Source organism: Schistocerca piceifrons, chromosome 4 (assembly GCF_021461385.2).
Source record: "Schistocerca piceifrons isolate TAMUIC-IGC-003096 chromosome 4, iqSchPice1.1, whole genome shotgun sequence".
Classification (NCBI taxonomy): Eukaryota; Metazoa; Arthropoda; class Insecta; order Orthoptera; family Acrididae; genus Schistocerca; species Schistocerca piceifrons.
The window spans coordinates 788,038,469-788,052,150 of NC_060141.1; the positions used below are offsets into that span (position 1 = coordinate 788,038,469).

At 45.4% G+C, this 13,682-nt stretch overlaps 1 protein-coding gene across 1 annotated transcript in view; it reads right to left on the minus strand.

Annotated features, from left to right (window-relative positions):
- The window catches only part of LOC124795490 (atrial natriuretic peptide receptor 1-like), a 693,719-nt gene that overhangs the window by 348,406 nt on the left and 331,631 nt on the right, over positions 1-13,682 (minus strand). The window contains exon 2 of the mRNA XM_047259536.1: positions 1,153-1,318. Within this exon, the coding sequence (XP_047115492.1) occupies positions 1,153-1,318 (166 nt within the window). The remainder of the gene's footprint in view (positions 1-1,152; positions 1,319-13,682) is intronic.

Genomic DNA, 13,682 nt, shown 5'->3' on the forward strand with positions numbered 1-13,682 from the left:
GAACACTTCGACTGAAATGTGCAGGAGCTCCATCGTGCATGAAGCACATGTTGTGTCGTACTTGTAAAGGCGCGTGTTCTAGCAGCACAGGTAGAGTGTCCCGTATGAAATCATGATAACGTGCTCCATTGAGCGTAGGTGGAAGAACATGGGGCCCAATCAAGACATCACCAACAATGCTTGATGCTAGTACTGTAGAGCAATGAGTCGCATGTCAACACAAGCACCGAAGTCAACATTACCTTCCTTCAATTGGGCTAACTCGCGGTGAATCGAGGAAGTACAGTACATACTGACGAAACAAAAATGAGCTCTACGATGGAAATTAAGCGTTTCCGGACACATGTCCACTTAACATCTTTTCTTCATTTGTGTGAGGAATGTTTCCTGAAAGTTTGGCCATACCTTTTTGTAACACCCTGTATATGGTAACTCCTTCTCTCTATATAGTATCACTACTTACATGTAGTGAAACCTTGTATCCACCTACATTTATCTTTCCCACATTTGTGACTATATGATGTTCAGACAGACATAGTACATCTATTCCATCCTCAGTTTCTAAATCTTCTAAGCAAACAAGAAACTCATCTACTTTTCTCTAAACCCCTAATATCTTGATGCAATAGATTAAACACTATTTTTCACTGTATTTTTATGAGCATCTTGCGATATACTAACACTGTTTTTCATTGTTTTATGAGAAGCATGGGCTGTGGGGAAACCAGAGAAGAAGGGAATCGAAGCATTTGATATGTAGTACTACAGAAGAATGTCGAAAATTAGAGAAACTGATAAGGTAAGGAATGAGGAAGTTCTCCAGGGAATGGGGGAGGGAAGGAATATACAGAAAACACTGACAAGGAGAAAAGACAAGGTGAAATAACTGCCATGATACAAGAGGGAGCTGTACAGGATAAAAACTGTAGATGAAGACAGAGACTGGAATACATCCAGCATATAATTGAGGACGTAGGTTGCAAGTCCTACTATGAGATGAAGAGGTTGGCACAGGAGAGGAATTCGTGTCGGGTCGCGTCATACCAGTCAGAAGACAGATGACTCAAAAATTATAATTATTATTCTAAGTGATTGTGGAATATAATATCGATACATAATAATATGAGTGTAGTGGCAGAGTGCGTGGCTCACCTGGTCGCCCATGCCAGTGATGATGGGGATGTTCCAGTAGGCGGCGAGCCTGGCCACCGGCTCCAGTGCGAAGGCGCACGCTGGCCCGATGAAGGCCATCACGTTGTCCCAGAAGCGCATGTCCGTGGCCAGCCCGGGCGCCATATCGCCGGAGCACGACGGGTAACTGCGGGCAAACACGGGGCTCGTTACTCCACCAGCTCAGTGCAGAAGAGCGCTTCACGCCACTCTGTGACGCACTAAAATAAAATCAGAACTCGGTGATACTACGAGTGAGTGTCCAAAGGCTGGGAAATTACAATTTTGTGCACAAATGATTACGAGTATCCTGAAACACAAGCAGGGGTTCTTTGCACACCGTGAGTTTGCGATTTTTGCGATGGCTGATCTGTGTGTACAAAGTTTTGTTTTAAACTTTGGAAAACGCGCCAGATGTCAAAGCAAGCTTTTAGGCACGACGCATTAGGTCAGATACGTACTTACGACTGGTGTAAATGTTTTGCAAAAGCGGTGAACACCGATTGACATTACGCCCGTACTGCTCGGCCGTCAATTGACATCACACCAGAAAATCTACAGAACGTGAAAAATACGATTCAGCAGTATCGTAGAGAAGCAACCAGAGACATCTGCTACGCTTCTGGGGTCCATTTGAACGTGTTCTGTCAGAAGCATTGGACGTAAGAAGGATTGCGGCTAATTTTGTTCTGCAAGACGGTCAGAAGCAATATCGCATTTAACTCTGCAGGGAACTTAAACAACTTCTTCAGAAAGATCCACTCTTTCTTCCAAATGCTGTCACAGATGAGGAAAGTTTAGTTTACGGCAACCAGCCTGAAACTGAGCAGCAATCGTCCTTGTTCACGTAAGCCAAACTATGCTCGACAAGTCAAGAGTAATATACTTATATTGATGTGGAGTCGCACTATGTCCGTTCGGTGGCTCAGATGGATAGAGCGTCTGCCATGTAAACAAGAGATCCCGCGTTCGAGTCCCGGTCAAGGCACACATTTTCACCTATTCCCGTCGATATATGCGCCCGTCAGCAGCTGAAGGTATTAATATAATTCTAATTTAGTCAAGAGTAACGTTAAGTCTCTGTTGACCTGCTCGTATGATGTTTCTGGGATTTTTTCGAAGTATGTTCGCTGAATTACGAGTTATCTTAGCATCAGATGTACTGGATGTAGCTATACGTTGACATGCTCTGATAACATTCCTGCGATTTTTTCGAAATATATCTACTGAATTACGAATTATCTTAGCATCAGCTGTACTGTGTGTAGCTATACGGTGACGTGCTCATAGCAGATTCCTAAAATTGTTTCGAAATATAATCTCTGAATTACGATTTCTTTTCGAATCAGCTGTACCAGGTATAGCTATCAAACCTTGTGCCGGTCCTGGACTCGAACCTGCATTTCCCACTTGCTGCGAGCGGCCGCCTTGCCATTTAGGCTACCCGAGACGCCCTCGGAACGACCGAGACTTGGATACGTCACGCCGTCTACGTCCTCGTCTCACAGTGTAATCTAATCCTGCCGGTCCGATGAAGGCCATCACGTTGCAAGACGGTAAATAACAGCATCATCTGCAAAGAGTCGAAGAATCGTTTGTGTAGATCACGAACAGCAGAGAGCTTATAACATTTCCCAAGGTAGGATGCTCGGGTAGCTTATACGGTAAAGCTGCCTCTTGCGAAAAGCTGGAAATCCTGGTTCGAGCCCCGGTCCAGCATAAAATTTCATGTGACACCGAGGGGTAGTATTGCCACTTCCAAAACAGCTGGTGCTAAAAGAATTCGCAATTCCGTGAATATCCTTCCAATATGCTTCCGACGGCTGCAGGATCGTCAAGTAAAATGTGCATTCTTGAGATTGTTCACAAAGAAGTCGTCCCTCCTCGTGAGACGGTCGAGTTTCCACCGCGATGTTCTGCGACATTTGAGGGATGGCGTGAGGTGGAAACGAGCACGTCTGGGTACTCTGCAATGGCAACACACGACCGCGTATGGCTTACATTACTCACTAATTTTTTACTAAATATAATACGGGAGTGCTCCCCTAACCGTCGTCCACGCAAGACACAGATGTGATTAGCTCCTCTTCCCCAGTTTGAAAATTAAGTTAAGGGGGCTAGTATTTGGTATAAGATTAAGCGACACATCAACGAACATGACTGCACAAGGTAAGGCGAACTATACTGCTACACGACAGTCAGAGTGATCCCTGGGGACACGAAATATACAAGACTACTACAGAGATAACGAAACAATCAATAACGTTAGTCTCTTTCAAACACTCAACGGTTCGTCATACTCTCACTACCCTAGGACCACCGACTTACACTAACTGATCAAAAACATTCAGACAGATGGCTGAAACCAACTTACAAGTTCGTGGCTCTCTTCATCGACAATGCTGGAATTCAGTGTGGCGTTGTTCACCCTTAGCCTTGACGACAGCTTCCACTCTCGCAGTCATAAGTTCATTCAGGTGCCGGAAGATTTCTTGGGGAATCGCAGCCCATTCTTCAAGGCATGTTGCACTGGAGAGAGGTGTCGTAAGTCGGTGGGTGAGGCCTGGCACAAAGTCGGCGTTGCAAAACATCCCAAAGGCGTTCTATAGGTTTGAGGTCAGGTCTCTGTGCAGGCCAGTCCATTACAGGGATGTTATTATCGTGTAACCACTCCGCCAAAAGCTGTGCATTATGAACAGGCGCTCGATCGTGTTGAAAGATGCACTCGCCATCCCCGAATTGCTTTTCAGCAGTGGGAAGCAAGAAGGCGCCCCGCAAAACAACAGGGGCTGCAAGCCCCTCCATGAAAAACACGACCACACCATAACACCACCGCCTCCGAATTTGGCACTATACACGCTCGCAGATGACGTTCACAGGGCATTCGCCATACCCACACCCTGCCATCGCATCGCCACATTGTGTACCGTGATTCTTCACCCCACACAAGAATTTTCCACTGTTCAATCGTCCAATATTTACGCTCCATATACCAAGCGATACGTCGTTTGGCATTTACCGGTGTCATAGTACCTGCAGTGGACCCTGATGCAGCTTGGAATTCCTGTGTGATGGTCTGGACAGATGTCTCCCTTGTTACACAATACTACCCTTTTCAACTGTCGGCGGTGTCTGTCTCTCAACAGACGACGTCGGCCTGTCCGCTTTTGCGTTGTACGTGTCCCTTCACGTTTTCGCTTCACTATCACATCGGAAACAGTGGACCTAGGGATGTTTAAGAGTGTGGAAATCTCGCGTACAGACGTATGACGCAAGTGACACCCAATCACCTGACCGATCTCACGATGTCTACTGACTACTGTGGTCGCTGATGTGGAGTACTTGGCGGCAGGTGGCAGCACAATGCACCTAATATGAACAAACCGTATGTTTTGGGAGTGTTCGGATACTTTTGATCAAGTAGTGTACATTAGTGCAATACAGTGGTGTACACTGTACGACAGTTCCAAGGCTCCGAGCTGCACTGTCTGTTTTCTTCGTTTTTTTTTTTTTTTTTTTTTTACATAGTTATTCCTTGTTTTGCCACGTTAACACTGAACGTCACGGAATTAATTTATAAGTGGAAATAAATCTTTTCACGGGTTAATCACAAACTGTTCAGCAACTGTATCATCTGAGTCGGAGAGTCGGTAAAAAAAGGTACCTATTATTAATTTATTCCCGTTTCAGGTATAGCCTCTACCCATATTAACGCACAGTAACTGTCTCCTTCAATATCACTACAAGGTAAACTACTTTTAACGGGAGTAAGCACGCCACCATCAACTGAATTTAATTAATCCTTTCTGAAAACGGCTAGTACCTTTGTAAAAATTTTGGCTGAACTTATCTCCGACTTTTGCCAGATTTCTGTACCTCTAATGAAATGAGCTTCAATGTTTTCACTTAGCGCTTGGAGCTTTGGTTTCTTCCCAACATAGCTACGACAGCTTACTACTAAAATACTGATTGTTGAAGGTGTACCCTCGTGCTGTTTTTGATTGCATCCTTTAAAGCTGATTCTCTTTCTGTAGTTTTCTGAGACCCTCTAACATAAAAGAGTGTCCATTTCCATCCACAAAGCTTCCACCAGTAGCTGCTTCTTGTGTGTAGTGGACTCCTGACCTGTTAAGCGGAACCCAGAAACCCACCATCTGATGGCGTAAGTCGAGAAATCTGAAGCCTGCATGGTTGCAGAATCGTCTGAAGCCGGCCGCGGTGGCCTAGCGGTTGTAGGCGCTTCAGTCCGGAACCGCGCGACTGCTACGGTCGCAGGTTCGAATCCTTCCTCGGGCATGGATTTGTGCGTCGTCCTTAGGTTAGTTAGTTCTAATTTCTAGGGGACTGATGACCTCAGATGTTAAGTCCCATAGTGCTCCGAGCCATTTCAACCATTTTTGAATTGTCTGAACCTCTTACTTCGACCCTTCACTCGGCTCTGTGCCAAAGATCCGCAATCGGTCCTGTAGACGATGCTACACATGAAAACTTCGCCTTCATCCTGAAAGCATGACTGCCAGCCCTTAACACTTCAATCAGTCATACGGAAACAGAGACAATATCTTTTGACCCAAAGCGACGTACGTCGTTAGTACCGGGATGAGCCATCACCTGCATCCTGTGCTCCTCATGACATCCGCAAGCACCGGTTTCAAATCTGAATTGACTCCTCCCAGTACGCGCACAGAATGCACACTGGATTCCTTCCCATTCTGACGGACATATCCCTAAGGGGCCCCTCGGTGCAACAATAAAATTTGCCATGTCCATTATAATTATCCGGGCTGTTATGCCGTGGTCGGTTGATGAATTCTGTATCGATTCCCAACGTTTCGTCTCCGACTGTGGGAGACATCTTCAAGGGGGTCTGTAGCTCGATGGAAGGTCCAACACACCCACTGGCTCGCTACTGACTGCAGCTAAATTCCGTGTCCGCGCGCTCCCACGCCGCGGCGTGACGTCACGTGTTTTGAAAACGTCAGTGCATTTGGCCGCTGTCCGTTGCCGTCGATCGCCGTTGCCATCACCCAGTAGTGGACGGATGGTACACATCTTCTTTAACACCGGCATCCATTACCGTTTAATTTCACGCCCTCCTCCTTTCGGTTGAAATATTTGGGTGTTTAGCGATTTCGATTGCCTCCCTGTACAGCCTTTCGTAATATCCGCTTGTGGCCGCTAGTACTTGCGTCTCCTCGAAACGAATATTGTGGTTCCCTGGCTGGAAAGCATGCTCCGCAACAGCTGATCGTTCTGTTTCTCCTCTTCTACAATTTCCCTTGTGCTCTTCCAAACGTTTAGAAACAGTTCTTTTAGTGGTACCCACATAAACATCTCCACAGCTGCATGGGATCCTATACACTCCAGCTTTTTCCAATGGCTTGCGAGCGTCCTTGGCAGGCTTGAGGTATTCCTGTATCTTCCTGGTGGGCTTGTAAATTACGGTAACATTCCGCTTCGTCAAGATCCTCCCTATTCTTTCCGTTACATTTTTAACAAACGGCAGGAAAACCTTAGATTTTGCAGTAACCTGTTCATCAGTATGATTTCTGCGTGGCTGCCTCAACGCACGTTTTATTTCGGCGGACGAATATCCGTTCGTCATTGGTGCATTGTGGAGATGTTCCATCTCAGCGTCGAGCAACTCAGGTTCACAAATATTTCTAGCTCTGTCCGCTAACGTCTTGATAACACCCCCCTTCTGTTGTGGGTGGTGGTTCGAATCCCGGTGAAATAACGGTCCCTGTGCGTGGGTTTGCGGTATACTGAGTGGCCCAAACTACAATTTTCGTTTCTAAAAACAAGCACATCGAGAAAATGTAATTTGCCGTCTACCTCCTCCTCCATTGTAAACTGAATTCTCGAGTTTATACTGTTCAGATGTTCGTGGAACCGGCTTAGTTCCTCCCTACCATGTTTCCACAGCACAAACGTGTCATCCACGTATCGGAAGCATATATTTAGTTTTTTGCTGGCAGTACCTAAGGCCTGTTGTTCGAACTTCTCCATAAAGAAGTTTGCAATTACGGGACTTAGGGGGCTTCCCACAGCTACGCCATCCGTTTGCTCATAAAACTCTTCATTCCACTTGAAGTATGTAGTCGTCAAACAACACTTAAAAAGTTCTGAAATATCAGCAGGAAAAATTCGATCCAGCTGCTCCAATACATCATTAAGTATCGAATTTTTCCTGCTAATGTTTCAGAACTGTTTAAGTGTTGTTTGACGACCACATACTTCAAGTGGAATGGATAATTATAATGGACATGATATTTCCGGCCGTGAAAGTCTACATTTTAATAAAATTTGCCGCAGAACAAATGCGTGTGGTTGATATGTAGTTCAGTACCCTGACGACGGTGGTGAAAATCATTGTTCACTATCGCCTAAACTTTCTTCAGGAAAGGCTGTTTTATTTGCGCTGGGCTGCGTTATTTACTAGAATGTTGTGGCGGCACTTATTACATTCTGTTATTTTAGGAAATTATTGGCTAGTGGTGGGAGTAGAGAAGGGTGGAGAAAATAGCCTCTTCTGGTAGGTAAAGCAAAGTTGCAGTCTCTGAGGTCACACAGTATCGTTTCTTAACGAGTATATGTCCGCTAGCGTGAAGAATATTGTTTGTGCGTGTTCGTCTGTTCCTTATACTCAGCGATGTCTAGGAAGTGTGTTAATTCAGCACAACTTTATCATACAATGTAGGCTTTCACGGCCTGTATTGTCTTCACTTAAAAGTTCCGGGCTGATTGGCTGTGGTCGATGTACAAAACTCTCCCCGGACGTTTCGTCTCCGATTGCGGGAGACATCCTCCGAGGTAAAGCGGCGAAATGCAAAGAGAACTCGAAGAAGCGCCGATGACGTATGCAGTGCACAGGAATCCACTGACCTTCACGTGGCGTCGGCTATGAGACTGTCTCTGATAATGCCGACATTATCGATTGAAAGTAATCGATTGTCACGTTTCCGTTGCAACGTTGACATACATATTTTATCCAGTTTAACACCTTCCTCTTTCGTGTTAAAGCTATTACGGTGTTTATCAATCTCGATAGCCTCTCTATACATGCGCGTATAATAATGCGAGGTTTTAGATACGACGATCGTCTCGCAGAATTTTCTTGTTTACCTCCCTGATACTACGGCCGATTGACCCGTGGAACCCAGGCGGCAATTCCTCTTATTTTCAACCAGACGGGTCTTCACACATCTCTTTGTGGTATCGATATAAAACAATAAACAACTACAAGGAATTTTATATACCCCTGGTGTAGCCAAAGAATGTTGTGCATCTTTTGCCGATCCTAAATATTCTTTTATTTTCCTGGTGGGTCTAAAAAAATACTTTCCACCCCATACTTGCTTAACATTTTCCCAATGCGATCTGTGATCTTACTAATGAAAAAAACATATTTTTCCTCTAAGACCAGTCAATGTAATCATTTTCATTTGTTAAGCAGCATAGACACAACGGTTGCATCTGACATTGAAGAGCCAAAAAACTGGTACGCTTGTTTAATATCGTGTAGGGCCCCCGCGAGGAGATGTGGTGCAACACGACGTGGCAAGGTCTCGACTATTGTCTGAAGTATTGCCGGAGGGCATAGCCACCATGACTCCTGCAGGGCTGTCCATAAATCCGTAAGAGTACGAAGGAGTGTTTCTGGAGCCACTCTGCACCAATTCTGGACGTGTGGGCTGTCGCATTGTCCTGCTGTAATTGCCCAAGTCCGTCCGAATGCACAATGAATGGACATGAATGGATGCAGGTGATCAGGCAGGATTCTTGCGTACGTGTCACCTGTCAGAGTCGTATCAAAAAGTATCAGTGGTCCCATATCACTGCAACTGCACACGTCACACGTCATTACAGAGCCTCCACCAGCTTGAACAGACCCCCTCCTGACATGCAGTGTCCATGGATTCATGAGGTTGTCTCCATACCCCTACACGTCCATCCACTCGATACAATTTGAAACTAGACTCGTCCGACCAGCCAACGCGTTTCCAGTCATCAACAGTCCCATGTAGCTGTTGACGGGCCCTGGCGAGTAGTAAAGCTTTGTGTCGTGCAGTCATCAAGGCTACACGAGTGGGCCTCCAGCTCTTAAAGCCCATATCGATGATGTTTCCATGAATGGATCGCACGCTGACACTTGTTGATTTCTGAGCATTGATATCTGCAGCAATCTGCGGAAGGGTTGCACTTCTGTCACATTGAACGATTCTCTTCGATCGTCGTTGGTCTCGTTCTTGCAGAATCTTTTTCCGGCCGCAGTGATGTCGGAGATTTGATATTTTACTGGGTTCCTCATATTTACGGCACACTCGTGAAATGGTCGTACGTGGAAATGCCCACTTCATCGCTACCTCGGAGATGCTGTGTCCCATCGCTCGTGTGCCGACTATAACTCCACGTACAAACTCACTTAAATATTGAAAAACCTGCCATTGTAGTAACAATAACCGATCTAACAACTGTGCCAGACACTTGTCTTACATAGGCGTTACCGACCGCAGTGTCGTATTCTGCCTGTCTACATATCTCTGTATTTGAATACGCATACCTATGCATGGTACACGCGGCGCTCAGGGACCACAGCACAGCTACGACACCTGAGGATGGGCTTATAACAGTCAGAAACCAGTCGTGTGAAAATAAAGTAATTTACAACTGAAGCGGTATTTTCAACCAGTTTCTTTGGCGCTTCAGTGTATATCTTGAAGCAGACACCATCAAGATTGTTTTCCTCAGGCATTCATGTTGTTTCAGTAAAATGTGATGGCACCATAGAGGTGAAGAGAGAAATCATACATTTGACATATTTTCCTTTAATGTACATATCTTAAGGGATGCGCCAGTTGTCTAGATGCTGCTTCCTGTTTCTGAAATGTACAACCGCACATGCTCAGATGGCAGAGCACTTGCCCGCTAAAGCCAAAGGTCCCGAGTTCGAGTCTCGGTCGGGCACACAGTTTTAATCTGCCAGGAAGTTTCATCCTCCATACAGTTCTGAGTTGGACCTGCCTGACTTTCATATGCTTCCAAAACGTAAAGGACATCTTCGAGAACTTCACTTTGATAGTGACGAAGCGGTGCAAGCAGAGGTGAAGTTTTGACCCCGCCAACAACGTCAAACACTTTAAAATGGCGGTGTTAAACTGGTCTCTCTCTTTCTGTGACAAATGTGTTCGCCGCAGGTTAGTCCGTTGAGAAATAAATATGCAGACATAAAAAAAGAATTTGGAGAATCTTAATAACGTTTGTTTTATTTAAAGCGTTTTAAGAGTTTTCACGTAGAGAGTTGGTTGGGTTGTTTGGGGGAAGAGACCGAACTGCGAGGTCATCGGTCTCGTCGGATTAGGGAAGGACGGGGAAGGAAGTCGGCCGTGCCCTTTAAAAGGAACCATCCCGGCATTTGACTGGAGCGATTTAGGGAAATCTCAGAAAACCTGAATCAGGATGGCCGGACGCGGGATTGAACCGTCGTCCTCCCGAATGCGAGTCCAGTGTGCTAACCACTGCGCACCACGCTTGGTTTTCACGTAGAAAATTCGGAGCATAATTTTCAGCATGCCCTCGTATATGTGGGCTTATGCTGCTGATCAGCTTAGCCGGCCGCGGTGGTCTCGCGGTTCTAGGCGCGCAGTCAGGAACCGTGCGACTGCTGCGGTCGCAGGTTAGAATCCTGCCTCGGGCATGGATGTGTGTGCTGTCCTTAGGTTAGTTAGGTTTAAGTAGTTCTAAGTTCTAGGGGACTGATGACCACAGCAGTTGAGTCCCATAGTGCTCAGAGCCATTTGAACCATTTTTTTTTTTGCTGATCGGCTTTGTGATAGGATATGCTGTCTTTGATGACAGACTTGTTAACTGCTAAGTTGAAAGATGTAGTGCAAGTGGGTGGCTACATTAATTCAGGCCTTGCCCTCATCTCGGCATTAGGCACTTTTTGATCTGCTGACCTTCTGTTCCCCTTGACGAAGCTTGCACTGTCCATTCCATCATGCTACGTGTTAGCCGAAGCACTTCATACAAAATTTTGAAGCCATATGTGATTTGTCACATCTGTCACACGTTTTCTGTTCCTTCAATGCATGCGTTTTGTGGCCATGTTCCTGAAACTTCAAACAACGCAGGGAGTTTGGTATACACGGCCACATTTTTGCATAAATAAAGACTACCTTCATCTTCAATAGAAATAATAAATGCTACATTTTTGATGATCCATGTTGACTCCCTTCGTAATGTTCGGACATCTATATCCGACTATCTCTTCAGTAATTCCTCTGCATCACTGCTTACAATATTTCCCGAATTATGGAGTTTATGCATTTGCACCACAACAGAGAACTCCCAAACCTACAGTTAACTAACCGCTCAGCTTGATGAACGATTATTTTTCCAATAAACAGGATTCCACTGTGAAAACGTTTCACTGCTTTTAGATTCGTAATTCGTAATTCTACTGCTCCTAATCGTACAAAGGCGACATCCTGTCGAATGTTCCTTGTTTCCCTTTACCACTAACACATATATTTTGATACGGACGCTATATTCCAGACGTTTCATACTGGAAGCTGATTGCTCTGCAGGGCTTTCTTTGGGGACTGTCTCGTAGTTTCAACCAACATTCCATCTGACCCATTGAAGGAGTTTTCGTTGTGAGCGACATTCATGTTCGTCCTACGAACCCCAAGACTTAGAAACAAATGCGGTACAGTACGTGGCTCGGGTGTTACTTGCTGACGACTGTATCGCCACATCTCGTTTTTATCACAGAGATCTAGAAGTTCAAGTCAGTATCCTAGTTTCGTGAAGTATCGTTCCATTACTGCTGGTTAGTCGCGAAAACATGCCGAAAACTTACCGTTATAGAATACACTGTGTAAGTAGGCTGTTTAGGTTTTTTTATTGGTAACGCCACCTCTGTATGAAAATTACTGGCTGTGCTGTGTGCAGTCTGTGGCTGCTTTGCATTGTTGTAATACTCGCCATTGTAGTGTTAGGCAGCTGGATGTTAACAGCGCGTAGCGTTGCGCAGTTGGAGGTGAGCCGCCAGCAGTGGTGGATGTGGGGAGAGAGATGGCGGAGTTTTGAAATTTGTCATGAACTGCTATATTTATATATGATGATATCAAGGTAAATACATTATTTGTTCTCTATTAATATCATTCATTTGCTAACTATCCCTATCGGTAGTTAGTGCCTTCCATAGTTTGAATCTTTTATTTAGCTGGCAGTAGTGGCGCTCGCTGTATTGCAGTAGCTTGAGCAGCGAAGATTTTTGTGAGGTAAGTGATTTGTGAAAGGTATAGTTTAATGTTAGTCAGGGCCATTCTTTTGTAGGGAATTTTGAAAGTCAGATTGCGTTGCGCTAACAAAATATTGTGTGTCAGTTTAAGCACAGTCATGTATAATTGTTAAAAAAGGGGACGTTTCAACTGGCCTAACGGTGCTATGGTGTAGACAGAATTTCCACAGGAAGATTCCAGGTGCGTTGTTCCTATAATATGCCGAGTGAAAGCACTTTTTGCAGTATATGTTGGCCTCAAACAATGCAGAATTCTCAGATTTAGAGATTATGTGCAGTTCTGAAATCTTAATCCCTTACATATTAATCTTTTGGACAAAGCCATGACATTACCTGCGGTGCACAATTAATTTCTGTCGCATGTATCCTTTCTGGTCTCACAGTTTTCACAAATGCAGGTTCGTAAGAAGTTATTTGAAGCCAACTGCCGAACGGTTCTACCACCGCCAACATAAAATGCGCGTAACGACCACGAAGATAAGATACGATAAGTTAGGGCTCTGTCTGTTTTCAAGTGGAACAGAAAAGAGAATGACAAGTAGTGGTACATGCATCCACCGCCACGCACCTTACAGTGCCAAGCGGAGTATCTATGTAGATGCAGATGTAGGTGCAGATAATAGTGGACGACTGAGAAAAGTATAGATTCGATTTCCTTTGTTACAGTTCTCTATCTTCTACAACACAGATGGCGTAACATCGGCGAAATTATTCACAGAAGCAGTGGCCAAGAAAGGAAAAATGCATTCACAGAACCAGATTACGGAGTAATCAGTTCGTATTTTTAAGGAATACTGTTTGCGGTTAGAGAAAATTTTAGCAGAGCTACCAGGGAAGAAGAAAACGACAAAATCCCGCAGCTCGGCCGTCTGGAGAGCTCGGCTGCCCCGGGCGAACTTAATTTGCAGCGGCCGGGTTCGCGGAATCCTGTCGCAGCCGCAGGCGCCTCAGCAGATTGCGCGAGCGTCTCGCTTAGTGACGGCCCTGCCGGTAGGTAGCCACGAGGATACAGAGGACATCAGAGTGGTCCACACGGGGGAAAGAATCGTCCCACACCGGACCGCACAGCCTCATATTACAGAGCTGTGATGGTAAGACGGTCGGTTCGTGATGAGTTCTGCAGAACCACAGAGAACGGGAGAGACAGAAGGGCCGCCAGGGTGCTCTCTGCGTCCATCCCACGCCACACGCTCCCGCCGTTGTT